Below are 14,469 nucleotides of genomic sequence, written 5' to 3' on the forward strand. Positions count from 1 at the left end.
AAAGGCATGGCAAACTTAGAAGGCGTCTGATACTGAGGGAACAAGTGGGAGTCAGAGCTCGTAGGCTGAAACACTGTAAAACCTAAATTGTCCCGTATATGTGACATCACTTCCCACATCTCTTCCCTGAGACATATTTCCCCCCAGAGGAAGTAGATGGAGCATCCCCCTCCTCATCATCTGAAGAGGACCTTTCCGCAGTAGTAGTTGGATGTGTTGCTTTAGACCGACTAGGCCTGGCCATCCCTGCCTGCAGAGCCCTAGAAACAGCCACCTCTATCATGTCCTGCACCTCCTTCCCTGGACATGAGTGGCGCACCACCACCACCCGGAACCAGGTAACCCCCAGGTGTAGACATGGCAGCAGTACCCTCCTCCCCTGAGGAGGAGGAAGAAACAATCCTGCGTCGTTTTGCAGGAACCTTCGGCATGTCAGTCTCAAATAGCACTACCACCTCACTGAACCCAACCTTCAAATATACTGGGTACAGGACCTCCCACAAAAAATCCTTCAGCCAATCAAAAAATACCAATAATTAAAGAACTTAGCTAAAAATGCAGGCAGAACGCCCGTCCTACCAGACCTGAAGCTCAAAATGCACACCGGCACCTCCGCGCGGCTCTGCGGGACCGGAAATGGACGCCCCAGCCGCAAAGAGACGACCAACCTCGTCAGCCGACTCTCAGGACGCGTCTGTCAAGCAGCCCCGCCTGCTCGCAAAGACGCGACCGGCCAGAGCACACCTCGAGGACCCCCAGGCCGCGCCGTGGAGGAAAAGTGAAAGTTAAGTCTAGCGTGGGCTAGACAGAAAAAAACAGGAGGTGGTGGGGTGGGGGGTTTAAAAGGGGAAAGGAGGGTCTAGGGGAGGCAGGAAGCCTCATTGGTTGAAAGGAAAGCGAGGGAGGGACGGGAGGTAATTGTTTTTAGAGTCAGGCATACCAGGACCCTTCTGGGGTGTGGGATTGTCGGGGATGAAAAAAACTGCAGCAAAGTATTCAATGGTTAAAAATGTGGCCTTACTCTAAGTTAGTTTTACATGTGAAAAAATGGATAGTGTCCATAAAATGTATTCCTTGTTCCAGAATGTACGACTATAAAATTCACCTTTAAAATTACAAAGGTATCAGGGGCAGGGTGAAGGGCAAAATCCATTATGGAAGTAATCCTCTGGAGTCTCGAGACCTGCAGAACTCAATGGATGTTAGCAAATTAACTAATGTTGATTTAACAGTGTGTACTGGGTCTTAGTAAGCTTTGACGAGCTGGCAAAAATCAGCACCAAGGAACAGAGAACATATGAATAATGTGTGAGGCTCTGTTCAAAATTGATGATCTCCAGCAGCAAAGAGGAGGAAGTGGCATATAACGAAAGCTCAAAGTCTGCAGATATTCAGTGTGTATAGATGATACACCTCAAGAAGTTATGACTATACTAGGAGGCAAAACTCACTGACATATTGACGCCATAGGTGAATGTGTTACTTCATACTAACTCTTGTGCCACATTATAGACCCAGCCTAAGAAAACGATGGACCCCCTAATAACATAGTCCCAATAGTACTCAAGTACACCTTATGCAATGGCCTTGTTGATCCCTTTATTTCTCTGGAAAACCTATCACAAGGTCTCCACTGAATGTTAATTTTGTCCTTCATCTTATGGTCTCTTCTGAAGTTCTTCTTTGAGACAATGGAATCTCCTGATATCATGTGTATTATGATCTACGGCCCTCATGGGGGCATTATGTCCGATTTAATTGAGCTGCCTGATTATCCGATGCACACAGCTGTTTGTGACTCCTGGCATTACCGTCTTTGCAATAATCAAAGCCTTTGCCAAAATCAAGGGGTGAGCTAATCACATGGTTTGTGCAGGAGCTCTTGCCTCCTGAACCAACTGTGCCAACACAATAACATCTCAGTATTCAGAATAGCTACAGCTCCACCATAGTTCTTTTCGTGTTGAAGACCTATCACTGTCAGCTTCTCTTATTTGGTGATGGACTCACTTTGAAGTAAACAGGGTTCACTTTGACATGGAGGGCCTTTCTTTGAAGTTGAGGATCTACCTTGGACACTTGAGGCTTTTGTGGCCTCTCCGGCTTCCTTTTGACATTAAAGGCATTTTGCTGAGACCAAGAAGTGGTAAACCTCTAAGAGGTGCCAGAAGGCAAAGAACATAGATGGCATTTTCTCCAAGGCTCTTTTTCTTTGCCAGCTTCTTAAAGGTTAGTGAAACAAAACGAAAATCCTTAAGAGCATCTGAAAAAAGATGCACAGTGTTAACTATCAGAGGAAAACTACGGAGCGAAAAAATGTAGAACAGTACCAATGCCCAACACCCTTACCAAATGTAAGCTTCTGTTGATATTGTTTTTTTTGTTGTTTTTCTTTAACCCTAAGGGGTAATCAATTCTATTTTAAAAATTGTCCTGGGAGAAAAACATTCGAATATAAAGATAAATACCGCTGTATAAAGTCAAAACATTTATAAACATATTCTGTGAAAAAAAGAGTGAACTAGGTTACAAAGAGTGCTAAAATAAAGCAAGAGGCCGGGTGCCTCTATGCAACACTCTGGGACAACTGAGTCTCTAGGTGCCTTAGGGGAGCAGTGCACGTTTTCCGATGGAGTATGCTTCCTGGAACAGTTTCACCTTTTAAAAAAGGAAAAATGGGGTTAGCTAGCATTGCTGCCATATGTATTCAGAGACTGAATGGATTATAGAAATGTAACTAAATTTGTTTTAAAATACAAAAAATAAATGAAAACGTATCCTTTGCACAAGCATTCTGTAAGAATAGTTGCAAAAGAAAGATACACATTATGACAAGTGTTTCAGGATCTGAAAACTAATAAACATTCCTTGAAATAGAAATTCTCCACAAATACGGCAACATCCCCAAATGACGAGGCTCACAAGCACTGCCTTTTCTTGAAGGGAATCTGCTAGACCGAGGACTATGAAGGCAGCAGAAGTGAAAATGCAAATTTTGAAAATGATACCTGAAGCACCACAAAAATTAAAAGTCAGCACAAGAAACCACCTTCATTTAGTGGCAGTGAAACTTTTTTATAAAGAGCCTCGAGAGCCATGAACCAACAGAAAAACAGGCAGCCAGGAGGATGCATGTAGGGGGCCTAAAGTAATTTTGTTAAAGGCAGCAGCCATTAAACCGGGGCTTGAAGTGCAATGTAGTAAACTAAGGGGGGGGGGGGGTCTTCTGCTGTGAACCTTGTGGGTGTAACCGATATGGTATACTTTCAGTCAAAAGATTCTAGGGCCCTGTGATACATGGATATAGGTTCTTTGAGTGTGACCCGATAGAGAGCTCATGGCTTGGTCTGAAATCTAAGGATAAACATGGCGTTAGCAGTTGTTATCAATGTTGAACTGTACCTTTCTGAGCACATTCTTGTTCCACACTTTGTCCAGCAGCGTCCAAGATTGCCTTCGAAACACCTTACAAAAGAGAATATTAATTACCCATTTATTCAAAAACAATATTTGGTGCTATTAAATGCATGTTTGTGGAGTAGTCAACGAGAATATAAAAAAGATGCACTTTGTTTTAAATACCTTTTTGTTCCAAGTATGACTTCAATATTACATACATGTTAAAGAGCTGTATGCAGTATTTAAAGAGGAAAACAGTATTCATCACAGAAAAGGCAAAGAAGTATTGAGGCAATTGCCATCACAAAGATAGTGAGGCACTGGAGTGGCCTACATCAACACTAATCTACCAGATAAAAAGGAAAGGAGAAGCACACAATGCTGCATATTTGCTTGATAGGTGCTAATATAACGCCTTATTCTTGTGTTTACTGCAGTTATATATTTTAAGCAAAGGTAATGAGGCGGTATCGCATGCAAATTCCCTTTATTACTGGCCCCCAATAATCAATAATGAAAATGTCACTTACCCAGTGTACATCTGTTCGTGGCATCAGTCGCAGTAGATTCGCATGTTCTGCAATAGCTCGCCATCTGGTGTTGGGCCGGAGTGTTACAAGTTGTTTTTCTTCGAAGAAGTCTTTCGAGTCACGGGACCGAGTGACTCCTCCTTTTGTCTCCATTGCGCATGGGCGTCGACTCCATCTTCGATTGTTTTTCCCCGCAGAGGGTGAGGTAGGAGTTGAATTGTAGTAATAGTGCCCATGCAATGGAGTGACTAAGTATGCACCTATTTAAGGTTGAGATGACACATATATAAATAATTGAAGGTAACTTCCAAACTGCTACAGGCTCCCGGGGAGGCGGGTGGGCACATGCGAATCTACTGCGACTGATGCCACGAACAGATGTACACTGGGTAAGTGACATTTTCAGTTCGATGGCATCTGTCGCTGTAGATACGCATGTTCTGCATAGACTAGTAAGCAGTTATTTCCCCAAAAGCGGTGGATCAGCCTGTAGGAGTGGAAGTAGTCTGAAATAATGTTCTTAATACAGCTTGACCTACTGTGGCTTGTTGTGCGGATAACACGTCTACACAGTAGTGCTTGGTGAATGTGTGAGGCGTAGACCATGTGGCTGCCTTACATATTTCTTGCATTGGGATGTTTCCTAGAAAGGCCATGGTAGCACCTTTCTTTCTGGTTGAGTGTGCCCTTGGTGTAATGGGCAGCTGTCGTTTAGCTTTAAGGTAGCAGATTTGGATGCATTTAACTATCCATCTGGCTATACCTTGTTTTGAAATTGGGTTTCCTGCATGAGGTTTTTGAAATGCAATAAAGAGTTGTTTAGTCTTTCTGATGTTTTTTGTTCTGTCAATGTAATACATCAATGCTCTTTTGACATCTAATGTATGTAGTGCCCTTTCAGCTACGGTATCTGGCTGTGGAAAGAACACTGGAAGTTCCACTGTTTGATTTAGATGGAACGGTGAAATAACCTTTGGCAAAAATTTAGGATTGGTCCTTAGGACGAGTTTATTTTTGTGTAGTTGTATAAAAGGTTCCTGTATTGTAAACGCCTGAATCTCGCTTACTGTTCTTAGGGAAGTAATGGCGATGAGAAATGCCACCTTCCAGGTTAGGAACTGTATGTCGCAGGAGTGCATGGGTTCAAAAGGTGGACCCATAAGTCTAGTTAGGACAACACTTAGGTTCCATGAAGGAACAGGTAGTGTTCTTGGTGGTATAATTCTCCTAAGGCCCTCCATGAATGCTTTAATGACTGGTATCTTATATAGGGAAGTTGAATAGGTAGTCTGCAGGTATGCAGATATTGCTGCAAGGTGTATTTTAATGGAAGAGAAAGCTAGGTTAGATTTTTGTAAGTGAAGCAAGTAACCCACTACATGTTCTGGAGTTGTGTGTAATGGTTGTATTTGATTAATATGGCAGTAGCAAACAAACCTCTTCCATTTACTTGCATAGCAGTGCCTGGTGGATGGCCTTCTGGCTTGTTTTATGACTTCCATACATTCCTGGGTAAGTTGTAAGTGCCCGAATTCTAGGATTTCAGGAGCCAGATTGCTAGATTTAGCGATGCTGGATCTGGGTGTCTGATCTTTTGGTTGTGCTGTGTCAACAGATCTGGCCTGTTGGGCAATTTGATGCAGGGTACCACTGATAGGTCTAGCAGCGTTGTGTACCAGGGTTGCCTTGCCCAAGTTGGTGCTATCAATATGAGTTTGAGTTTGCTTTGACTGAGTTTGTTTACCAGGTAAGGAAGGAGAGGGAGAGGAGGAAAAGCGTAAGCAAATATCCCTGACCAGTTCATCCATAGGGCATTGCCTTGGGATTGTTTGTGTGGGTATCTGGATGCGAAGTTTTGGCATTTTGCGTTCTCCCTTGTCGCAAACAAGTCTATCTGAGGTGTTCCCCAGAGTTTGAAATAAGTGTTCAGAATTTGGGGGTGAATTTCCCATTCGTGGACCTGTTGATGATCTCGAGAGAGATTGTCTGCGAGTTGATTTTGGATCCCTGGTATAAACTGTGCTATTAGGCGAATTTGGTTGTGAATTGCACAATGCCAAATTTTTTGTGCTAGCAGGCTTAACTGCGTGGAGTGCGTCCCCCCCTGCTTGTTTAGATAATACATTGTTGTCATGTTGTCTGTTTTGACGAGAATGTATTTGTGAACTATTATTGGTTGGAAAGCTTTTAGTGCTTGAAAAACTGCTAGAAGTTCTAGGTGATTGATATGCAGTTTTGTTTGATGTACGTTCCATTGTCCTTGTATGCTGTGTTGATCGAGGTGTGCTCCCCACCCTGTCATGGAAGCATCTGTTGTTATTACGTATTGTGGCACTGGGTCTTGGAAAGGCCGCCCCTTGTTTAAATTTATGTTGTTCCACCACAGAAGCGAGAGGTAAGTTTGGCGGTCTATTAACACCAGATCTAGAAGGTGACCCTGTGCTTGAGACCACTGTGATGCTAGGCATTGTTGTAAGGGCCTCATGTGCAGTCTTGCGTTTGGGACAATGGCTATGCATGAAGACATCATGCCTAGGAGTTGTAATACCATCTTTGCCTGTATCTTTTGTGTTGGATACATGCGTTGTATGATGGTGTTGAAATTTAGAATTCTTTGTGGACTTGGAGTGGCTACTCCCTTTGATGTGTCTATTATGGCTCCTAGGTATTGTTGTACCTTGCGCGGCAGAATGTTGGATTTTGTAAAGTTGACGGTGAACCCGAGTTTGAAGAGGGTTTGTATGATCTGATTTGTGTGATTTGAGCACTGTATGAACGAATGGGCCTTGATTAGCCAGTCGTCCAAATATGGGAACACATGTATTTGCTGCCTTCTTATGTGTGCAGCGACTACCGCTAGACATTTGGTAAAGACTCTTGGTGCGGTTGTTAATCCGAAAGGCAGTACCTTGAATTGGTAATGTATTCCTTTGAATACAAACCTTAGGTATTTCCTGTGCGATGGGTGTATTGGTATATGGAAATAAGCATCCTTGAGGTCTAAAGTTGCCATGTAGTCGTGTAGTTTTAGCAATGGCAATACTTCTTGTAGTGTGACCATGTGGAAGTGGTCTGATTTGATGAAAGTGTTCACTACTCTGAGGTCTAGGATTGGTCTCAGTGTTTTGTCCTTCTTTGGTATCAGAAAGTACAGTGAGTAAACTCCTGTGTTTATTTGTGTGTTTGGCACTAATTCGATTGCATTCTTTTGCAATAGTGCCTGCACTTCTATCTCCAGGAGATTGGAATGGTGTGTTGTTAAATTTTGTGCTTTTGGTGGTATGTTTGGAGGGAATTGTAGAAATTCTATGCAATAACCATGTTGGATAATTGCTAGAACCCAAGTGTCTGTAGTGATTTTCTCCCATGCTTTGTAATAATGACCTATTCTTCCCCCCACTGGTGTTGTGTGGAGGGGGTGAGTGACATGTGAGTCACTGTTTAGTAGTAGGGGTTTTGGGGCTTTGAAATCTTCCTCTATTTCTAGGGAATTGCCCTCCTCTATATTGTCCCCGAAAACCTCCTCTATACTGTCCCTGGTAACTGGACGGTGTGGCTTGTGAGGTGTTGGCTTGTGTGCTTTGACCCCGAAACCCCCCTCGAAAGGGCGTTTTACGGAATGTGCTGTAATTCCCTCTGCTCTGCGGGGAGTAGAGTGCGCCCATGGCTTTGGCAGTGTCCGTATCTTTTTTGAGTTTCTCAATCGCTGTGTCCACTTCTGGACCGAACAGTTCTTTTTCATTAAAAGGCATATTGAGAACTGCTTGTTGAATCTCTGGTTTAAATCCAGACGTTCGGAGCCATGCATGCCTTCTGATAGTTACAGATGTATTAATTGTCCGTGCAGCTGTATCTGCAGCGTCCATGGAGGAGCGTATCTGGTTGTTGGAGATGGTCTGTCCCTCCTCAACCACTTGTTTTGCCCTATTTTGTAAGTCCTTGGGCAGATGTTCAATGAGATGTTGCATCTCGTCCCAGTGGGCTCTGTCATAGCGCGCAAGTAGTGCCTGGGAGTTCGCGATGCGCCACTGGTTTGCAGCTTGTGCTGCGACTCTTTTACCAGCTGCATCGAACTTGCGGCTTTCTTTATCTGGGGGTGGTGCATCTCCAGATGTGTGAGAGTTGGCCCTTTTCCTAGCTGCTCCTACAACGACAGAGTCTGGTGGCAGCTGTGTAGTGATGAAAACCGGGTCCGTAGGAGGCGCCTTATACTTTTTTTCCACCCTTGGTGTGATTGCCCTACTTTTGACCGGCTCCTTAAAGATGTCTTTTGCGTGCCGGAGCATACCAGGGAGCATAGGCAGGCTTTGGTATGAGCTGTGGGTGGAGGAGAGTGTGTTGAATAAGAAATCATCCTCGACCTGTTCTGAGTGGAGGCTTACGTTGTGAAATTGTGCTGCTCTAGCCACCACTTGAGAGTACGCGGTGCTGTCTTCTGGTGGAGATGGCTTTGTAGGGTATGCCTCCGGACTGTTATCTGACACTGGGGCGTCGTATAGGTCCCATGCGTCCTGATCTTGGTCACCCTGGCTCATGGTGGTGTGAGCTGGGGAGTGTGATGGAGTTTGTGCTGGTGAAACGTTAATCACGGGCGGAGGAGAGGGTGGTGGTGTAACTCTTTTCACCACTTTTGGTTGTGGTGTTTGTTCCGTCTGGAACTCCAACCTTCTCTTTCTCCTAATGGGGGGAAGGGTGCTTATTTTTCCTGTCCCCTGCTGAATGAAGATACGCTTTTGCGTATGGTCCACATCAGTTGCTTGTAGCTCTTCCTCAAACCTATGCTTCTGCATTTGGGAGGTTAGCGAGTGCTCTTCTGTATAAGAGCCTGAAGCTGGGTCGCTTGCAGTTTGTTTCGGCATCGAAACTTTGTCTGCGTGTTTTTTCGGCTCCGAGGTGACTTTTTTCCTTTTCGGGGCCGAAACCTCTCGGCGTCGATCTGTTTCGGTGCCGCTGTCTCGGCGTCGAGCCGTGTCCACACCGGCATCTCGGTGTCGAGGCTTGTCTCCAGCACTTTCTCGGTCCCGAGAAGGCTGCGTGCCGGTGTCTCGACCGGAGTCGGACGATCTCGGCACTGTTTGGGCCTTTTTCGGTGCCGACGGTCGGTCACCGAATTTATGGGTCGAGCCATGGCCTGGTGGCAGTGGCGTCCCCTGGGCCTTGTAAATGTTCCTCTGAGTGGATTTCGACGTCTTACTCACGGTTTGTGTATCGTCGAATCCTTCGGAGTCTGAGTCTTGGATCGAGAAGGTACCTTCCTCTTCCTGTTCCTCGAACTCCCGTTGGGCTGTCGGTGCGGACGCCATCTGAAGTCTTCTGGCTCGACGGTCTCGGAGTGTTTTTCGGGACCGGAACGCACGACAGGCCTCGCAGGTGTCTTCGCTGTGCTCAGGTGACAGGCACAGGTTGCAGACCAAGTGTTGGTCTGTGTAGGGGTATTTATTGTGGCATTTGGGGCAGAAACGGAACGGGGTCCGTTCCATCGGCGTTCTTCAGCACGAGGTCGGGCCGACCAGGCCCCGACGGAGGATCGAAAAACTACCCCGAAGGGCACCGGAGCTCTTCGATCTTCGATGCGGTGTGGAATCTAAGTACGCCGATCCCGAACGCAACAATACCGACGAAAATCTTCCGAAATTAGCTAATTTTCCGTTCCGAAACTCGGAGCGACAGGAACACGTCCGAACCCGATGGCGGAAAAAAAACAATCGAAGATGGAGTCGACGCCCATGCGCAATGGAGACAAAAGGAGGAGTCACTCGGTCCCGTGACTCGAAAGACTTCTTCGAAGAAAAACAACTTGTAACACTCCGGCCCAACACCAGATGGCGAGCTATTGCAGAACATGCGTATCTACAGCGACAGATGCCATCGAACATATAGAACCAACTACATTATGACATCAGTGGTACACATTCTATGACTGGCATCTGCTCCCCAGAGACTCGGTTGCTTCTTCTCGTACTCAAATAAGTTTAGCTTTTATGTTTACCCTTTTAACTTCAGAGTTCTGTGTCATCCCTGTCTTGTGGGCACTATCCTCTCTTTGTCTCTTAGAGTGCACTACGCACTCTGGGCGCCATCATTTGTGTATTTGATCGATCCATCAACTTTCAGCTGAGGCGTGACCCTGCTCAGTATATTTTGCACTGCCCCCTTTGTATCATGCCTCACCGGGACCACGATTCCCAGCCTCCACAATGATCTTTTTCTCTAAAATGCACCCATACCCATTCTGCCATATAATAGTGCATCAAGTGTGTATTTTGCAACCGGTTTCATAAAACATGCACACAGTACATAACTACTTCTCACTAAAAGTGTTTGGGGGTGTACATGGTTAACACATTGTGTTAAAAGTAATTAGTTCGATAAAAACACACTATTCTAATGAAATATCTAAGAGATGAACCGATTTGAAAACAAGAATAGAGCTCTCTCTCTGTTTCCTTGCCTCCTTATCCGTTCATTTGAGTGTGGCTCTTTGGTGGGTGTGGCAAGTAATATTTTCTTGCTCATCGCATAGTGCCATTTATGCTTTTAGATCTGGGGACCATATCCTGAGGACAAGATGTGTGAAGTAACTGTGATGTCCACTGACACTTCCATTTGCTGAACCTCTACTTCGAACTGTGATGATAACCAGGATAAACGTCCTGTATCCCTGTAAATGAAACGTGTGCTTATCAACGACACCGGCAAAACAGCACCCCACCATCTGCAGAAGGTGCTTCCCTGAAACTGCTGCTTGGAATGCCTCACCACGTTCAACTAACTCACAGTTTGTCTCCTCCTCTAGCAAGATGTTGTTGCCCTATTATAAATTATAAGCATGCACAACTGCACAGTTCATGGTAACAAATTGACATCTGTGGGTTTTCTGTTTAATGTTGACACGTGTACAGATGTACATGGACAAGCAAGCCCTTTACTGTTGTCCATGGATGCCCCCTGAAAACGTCTACCTACCTGATTACCACTATTGCATTCCTCATAATTCCCTTTCACTCTTTTACTACACTGACTCACCACATATCTAATCACTTTCTTTACCATCCAATCCAAGCCTTTCCCTTCATTCACAAACTCCTTTTCCTTCTTGAGCTGTGGTAGACATGTAGCTGTTGCCATCTCGATCTAAGCTGTTTCTTCTATTGGAAAAGCCTTTAATACACTACCTTTTCAGTGGGGCATGTCATTCCCAGTTGGACCACCAGAAGAGCCTTGGCCGCATGCTCCTGGTGCACCAATGGCAAGCTTGTCAGCCACCACCCCCCCCCCCCCAGAAAATACTCAAATCATCCACTGCTGCCAGAAGCAAGTGTTTTTTAACCTTATAACCTGTACCACGCAGTACCATTATGGAAGATGTCTTCCTTCTCTCATCAGAGGCAAGAGCTTCAGATCAATCTGACATCTGTATTCTGTAACACCAGAACTGCAATTAAACACAGGCATCAATGAGCTGAAGCGATCACTCTATGCTCTTGGCTTCCTTTCCATAACCAAGGCTTGGCTGGCTGATGGCTTTGCCCCTCTATTAGATAAATTAGTACCCAATGACTTCAAGTTCTTTCAGGCAGATTTCAAGATCTTTCCCCATGAAGAGCAGGGTCAAGACTGATTTGCATCTGGGTGCGTCCAAACTGAGGCGGCATGGTGAGCAAAAGAACAACGGGCTGAAGTGCTACCCTGAGCAATTGCCAGCGGTCAAACTTATTGCAGGCAGCCTCCCATCACCTTTTGTGTGTTTGCTTAATACATGCCAAAGCCTGCCCGGTACCCGTTTTGTTTACTTTATCTCCTGCACTATGCATCAGACTGTGCCACATTAGTCACTTGTTACCAACAGCTGCAAGCAGATCAAATACTGGGCCTTTAAAATAGCTCCAGCAAAAATGAAGCACTAATTATGATCAATAACCTCATGATAGCCTGTTAGAATTAGGTCAAACAGGACCCAACATTGAAAAAAGATTAGGTCTTGCCATTAGTCACTGCGTAATGCCGGGACCTAAATATTGGTGATTGTACTTTAGAGACGGCTATATTGATTAAGGCACCAGAGAAATCCACGACTTGAAAGGAGAGGACTTTAAATATTGTGGCTTCCTAAGAAACAAGCAATGAAAGCCTTTAGAAAGTGGCAGGGAAACCAAAAGACATGCTGGATGTAGTTAGAAAATTATGCACAAAAATATATCAATAAACAATCTTTTGTGAGTTTAGGAGAGGGACGATTGAGCATGTGCACTACTGCGAATAAAATGTATATCAATTATCATTGTCTTCTTCAAGTTTGTGGGAGAGAGAGAGAGCCTCATAGATTCAGAGACCAGGTGGATCACGACAGGACGTTAAGCAAGGTCTAACTTACCGTGTATTTAATTGTTGTGCAAGAGTGGGTGTATACAGTGAAACACAATCGAAAAAGGCCATGAAACACTGTATAGGATCATAAGTAAGCATACAGTCAATGAGTGACGGGAAAGCTAGAGGGTTATTGGATTGTTACTGCGTTGGGAAGCAGAGTTCTTTGAAGAGGTGATTCTTCATCTCTTTCTAAAGCTAGAGCAGTGGTCGGCTGGTTTTGAAGGATAATGGAAATCATGGGTGCTTAGATGGAAAATGCTTTCTGCTTTGCTTTTTTTCTTTTACATTTCTTAATCTCCAGTTTGATGTTCATTCTCTTTTGGATGTGCTGCAAGTCCCCATCTTAAGGTAGCCAATGAGTGCTCTATTGAAGCTAATATGTATTTGGCTTGGGTTGCAGAATGTATTTTTAATTAAATGGTACTGGATCCTTTGGCCTGTACTTATTTTCTTTTTTAAATGTTGGAGCTTTATTCATTGCTTCCTAAAAGATTCCCCTAGATTTTTTCCGAATATTTTACGCCAAGACAGTTTACTGACGACACGTTTTAAAATCACATAAGGGTTGAAAGTTTGTTTTCTCATGTCAGCTCTTCGGCAATGACGATTTATAATGTTCGGTCGGTTGTGAGCTAGCTTTGGCTTTATTTTGCTTTCTGCTGCTGAAACCATTCAGTTTCTGTCCCTTTTAAAAATATAAGGTTTCTGCCCTTAAGACAGCGAGTGTTTTATGCTGATAGTGCATGTTGTCTCTGTATGTCTGAAGAATATTCCAGAAAGTAGGCTTAAAAGCATTATGTGCATTCAATCTGCATTTCTGCAGTGTCATAGGTGTGTTGATGCAAAGCTGTCCTAGGGTACATTCCTTCATCTCATCTCTGCCCCATTATCATTGCCCACACAATCCACCCATTCTGGACCCAGTGTTTCAAGCCATTTGACTAGAAAAATTGCATAGGCCTTGGCACCTGGTCACTGTCGTCCCTTGGAAGACATATCACATACTGTCCAAAATTACTTGTCAGTAAACTGAGAGAAACAGCCAAAACTCTGTTTCTACTTCCAAAAGAAGGAATATCCTCCCGTAAGGGTCAAAAGGTCAATAGTGGAGTCATTCTGAGTGGACCAGAAATGCCTGAGCGCAAAAGTCCTTTGGCAGACTTCAACCCATCCTCCCTGGTCAATTCTAACATTCTATTACTCTCCATTAGAGACCAGATTACTAATGGAGGATTCGCCCAATGGTGCAGCCTCCGGTTCATAGAGCTCTATCCCTAGTCACCTACCTCATATCGTAGGAGATTAAGGAAAGCTAGACAGGGATACCTGGGACATCTGGAAGATGACAGAGTTCATGCACAGCCACACCCCAGGAAGTGGCCTTACAATCTACACCAAGATTAATACAAATCAAAATAATGCACAGGGTTTATTTTCCACAGATTCCGACTGCTTGCAATGGTTCAGATATCTGACACCGTTTGCACTGGTGCCTTTCAGTTCTTTTCCACCATTTGGGGTTGCCCGACTCTTCATCAAGTCTGGTAGTCCAATTAGGCAGAATTTGCCTCCACTCTATTCTAGAACTGAGAGGAATTATTACACCGTACACATTACCATTCTGGGCATATAAAATGATCTACAGATTCCTAAACGGAAATTAATTCAACATGGCTTAGGACTGAGGACATCTAAAAGCAATATAGCCAGTGACTGGGGCAAGGAACATCTCCCCAGCCTGAAAAAATGGAAACCAAACATGGACTGGTGTATGACCATGGAATAGTTGGTTTATGAAGGGTGGGAGTGCCTGATAAAGTGGTTTTCACAGAGGAATGCTTGAATGACTGGTGGATGATGTTACGCTTAAGGAATGTTAGCGGATCTGATGATTGTTAGTCTACTTCTGCTAACGTAGGTAGGATAATACTGTGTATTGCAAGGGAACTGTTGTGGCTACAATTGTGACCACTTATGTACAGATATCCATTTCTTTATCACTCATCTTAGATATGAATTTTGATATAGACCAAGTGTCTCCATTGCTTGCTTTGTTTTTCTGCTCTGTTGAAAACTCAATAAAACATGAAATGTTAAAACAAAGACTGCTCATTTTAATATTACTGTTCATCGGTTTGACCATCTATTGCTGTAGTTTTATATTCAAGTT

General features: G+C 44.2%; 1 protein-coding gene across 1 annotated transcript in view; it reads right to left on the bottom strand.

The window, feature by feature from the left end:
* Positions 1 to 14,469, bottom strand: part of LOC138284949 (protein mono-ADP-ribosyltransferase PARP14-like) — a 745,301-nt gene that overhangs the window by 362,433 nt on the left and 368,399 nt on the right. The window contains exon 12 of the mRNA XM_069224296.1: positions 3,403 to 3,465. Within this exon, the coding sequence (XP_069080397.1) occupies positions 3,403 to 3,465 (63 nt within the window). The remainder of the gene's footprint in view (positions 1 to 3,402; positions 3,466 to 14,469) is intronic.

Source organism: Pleurodeles waltl, chromosome 3_1 (assembly GCF_031143425.1).
Source record: "Pleurodeles waltl isolate 20211129_DDA chromosome 3_1, aPleWal1.hap1.20221129, whole genome shotgun sequence".
Classification (NCBI taxonomy): domain Eukaryota; kingdom Metazoa; phylum Chordata; class Amphibia; order Caudata; family Salamandridae; genus Pleurodeles; species Pleurodeles waltl.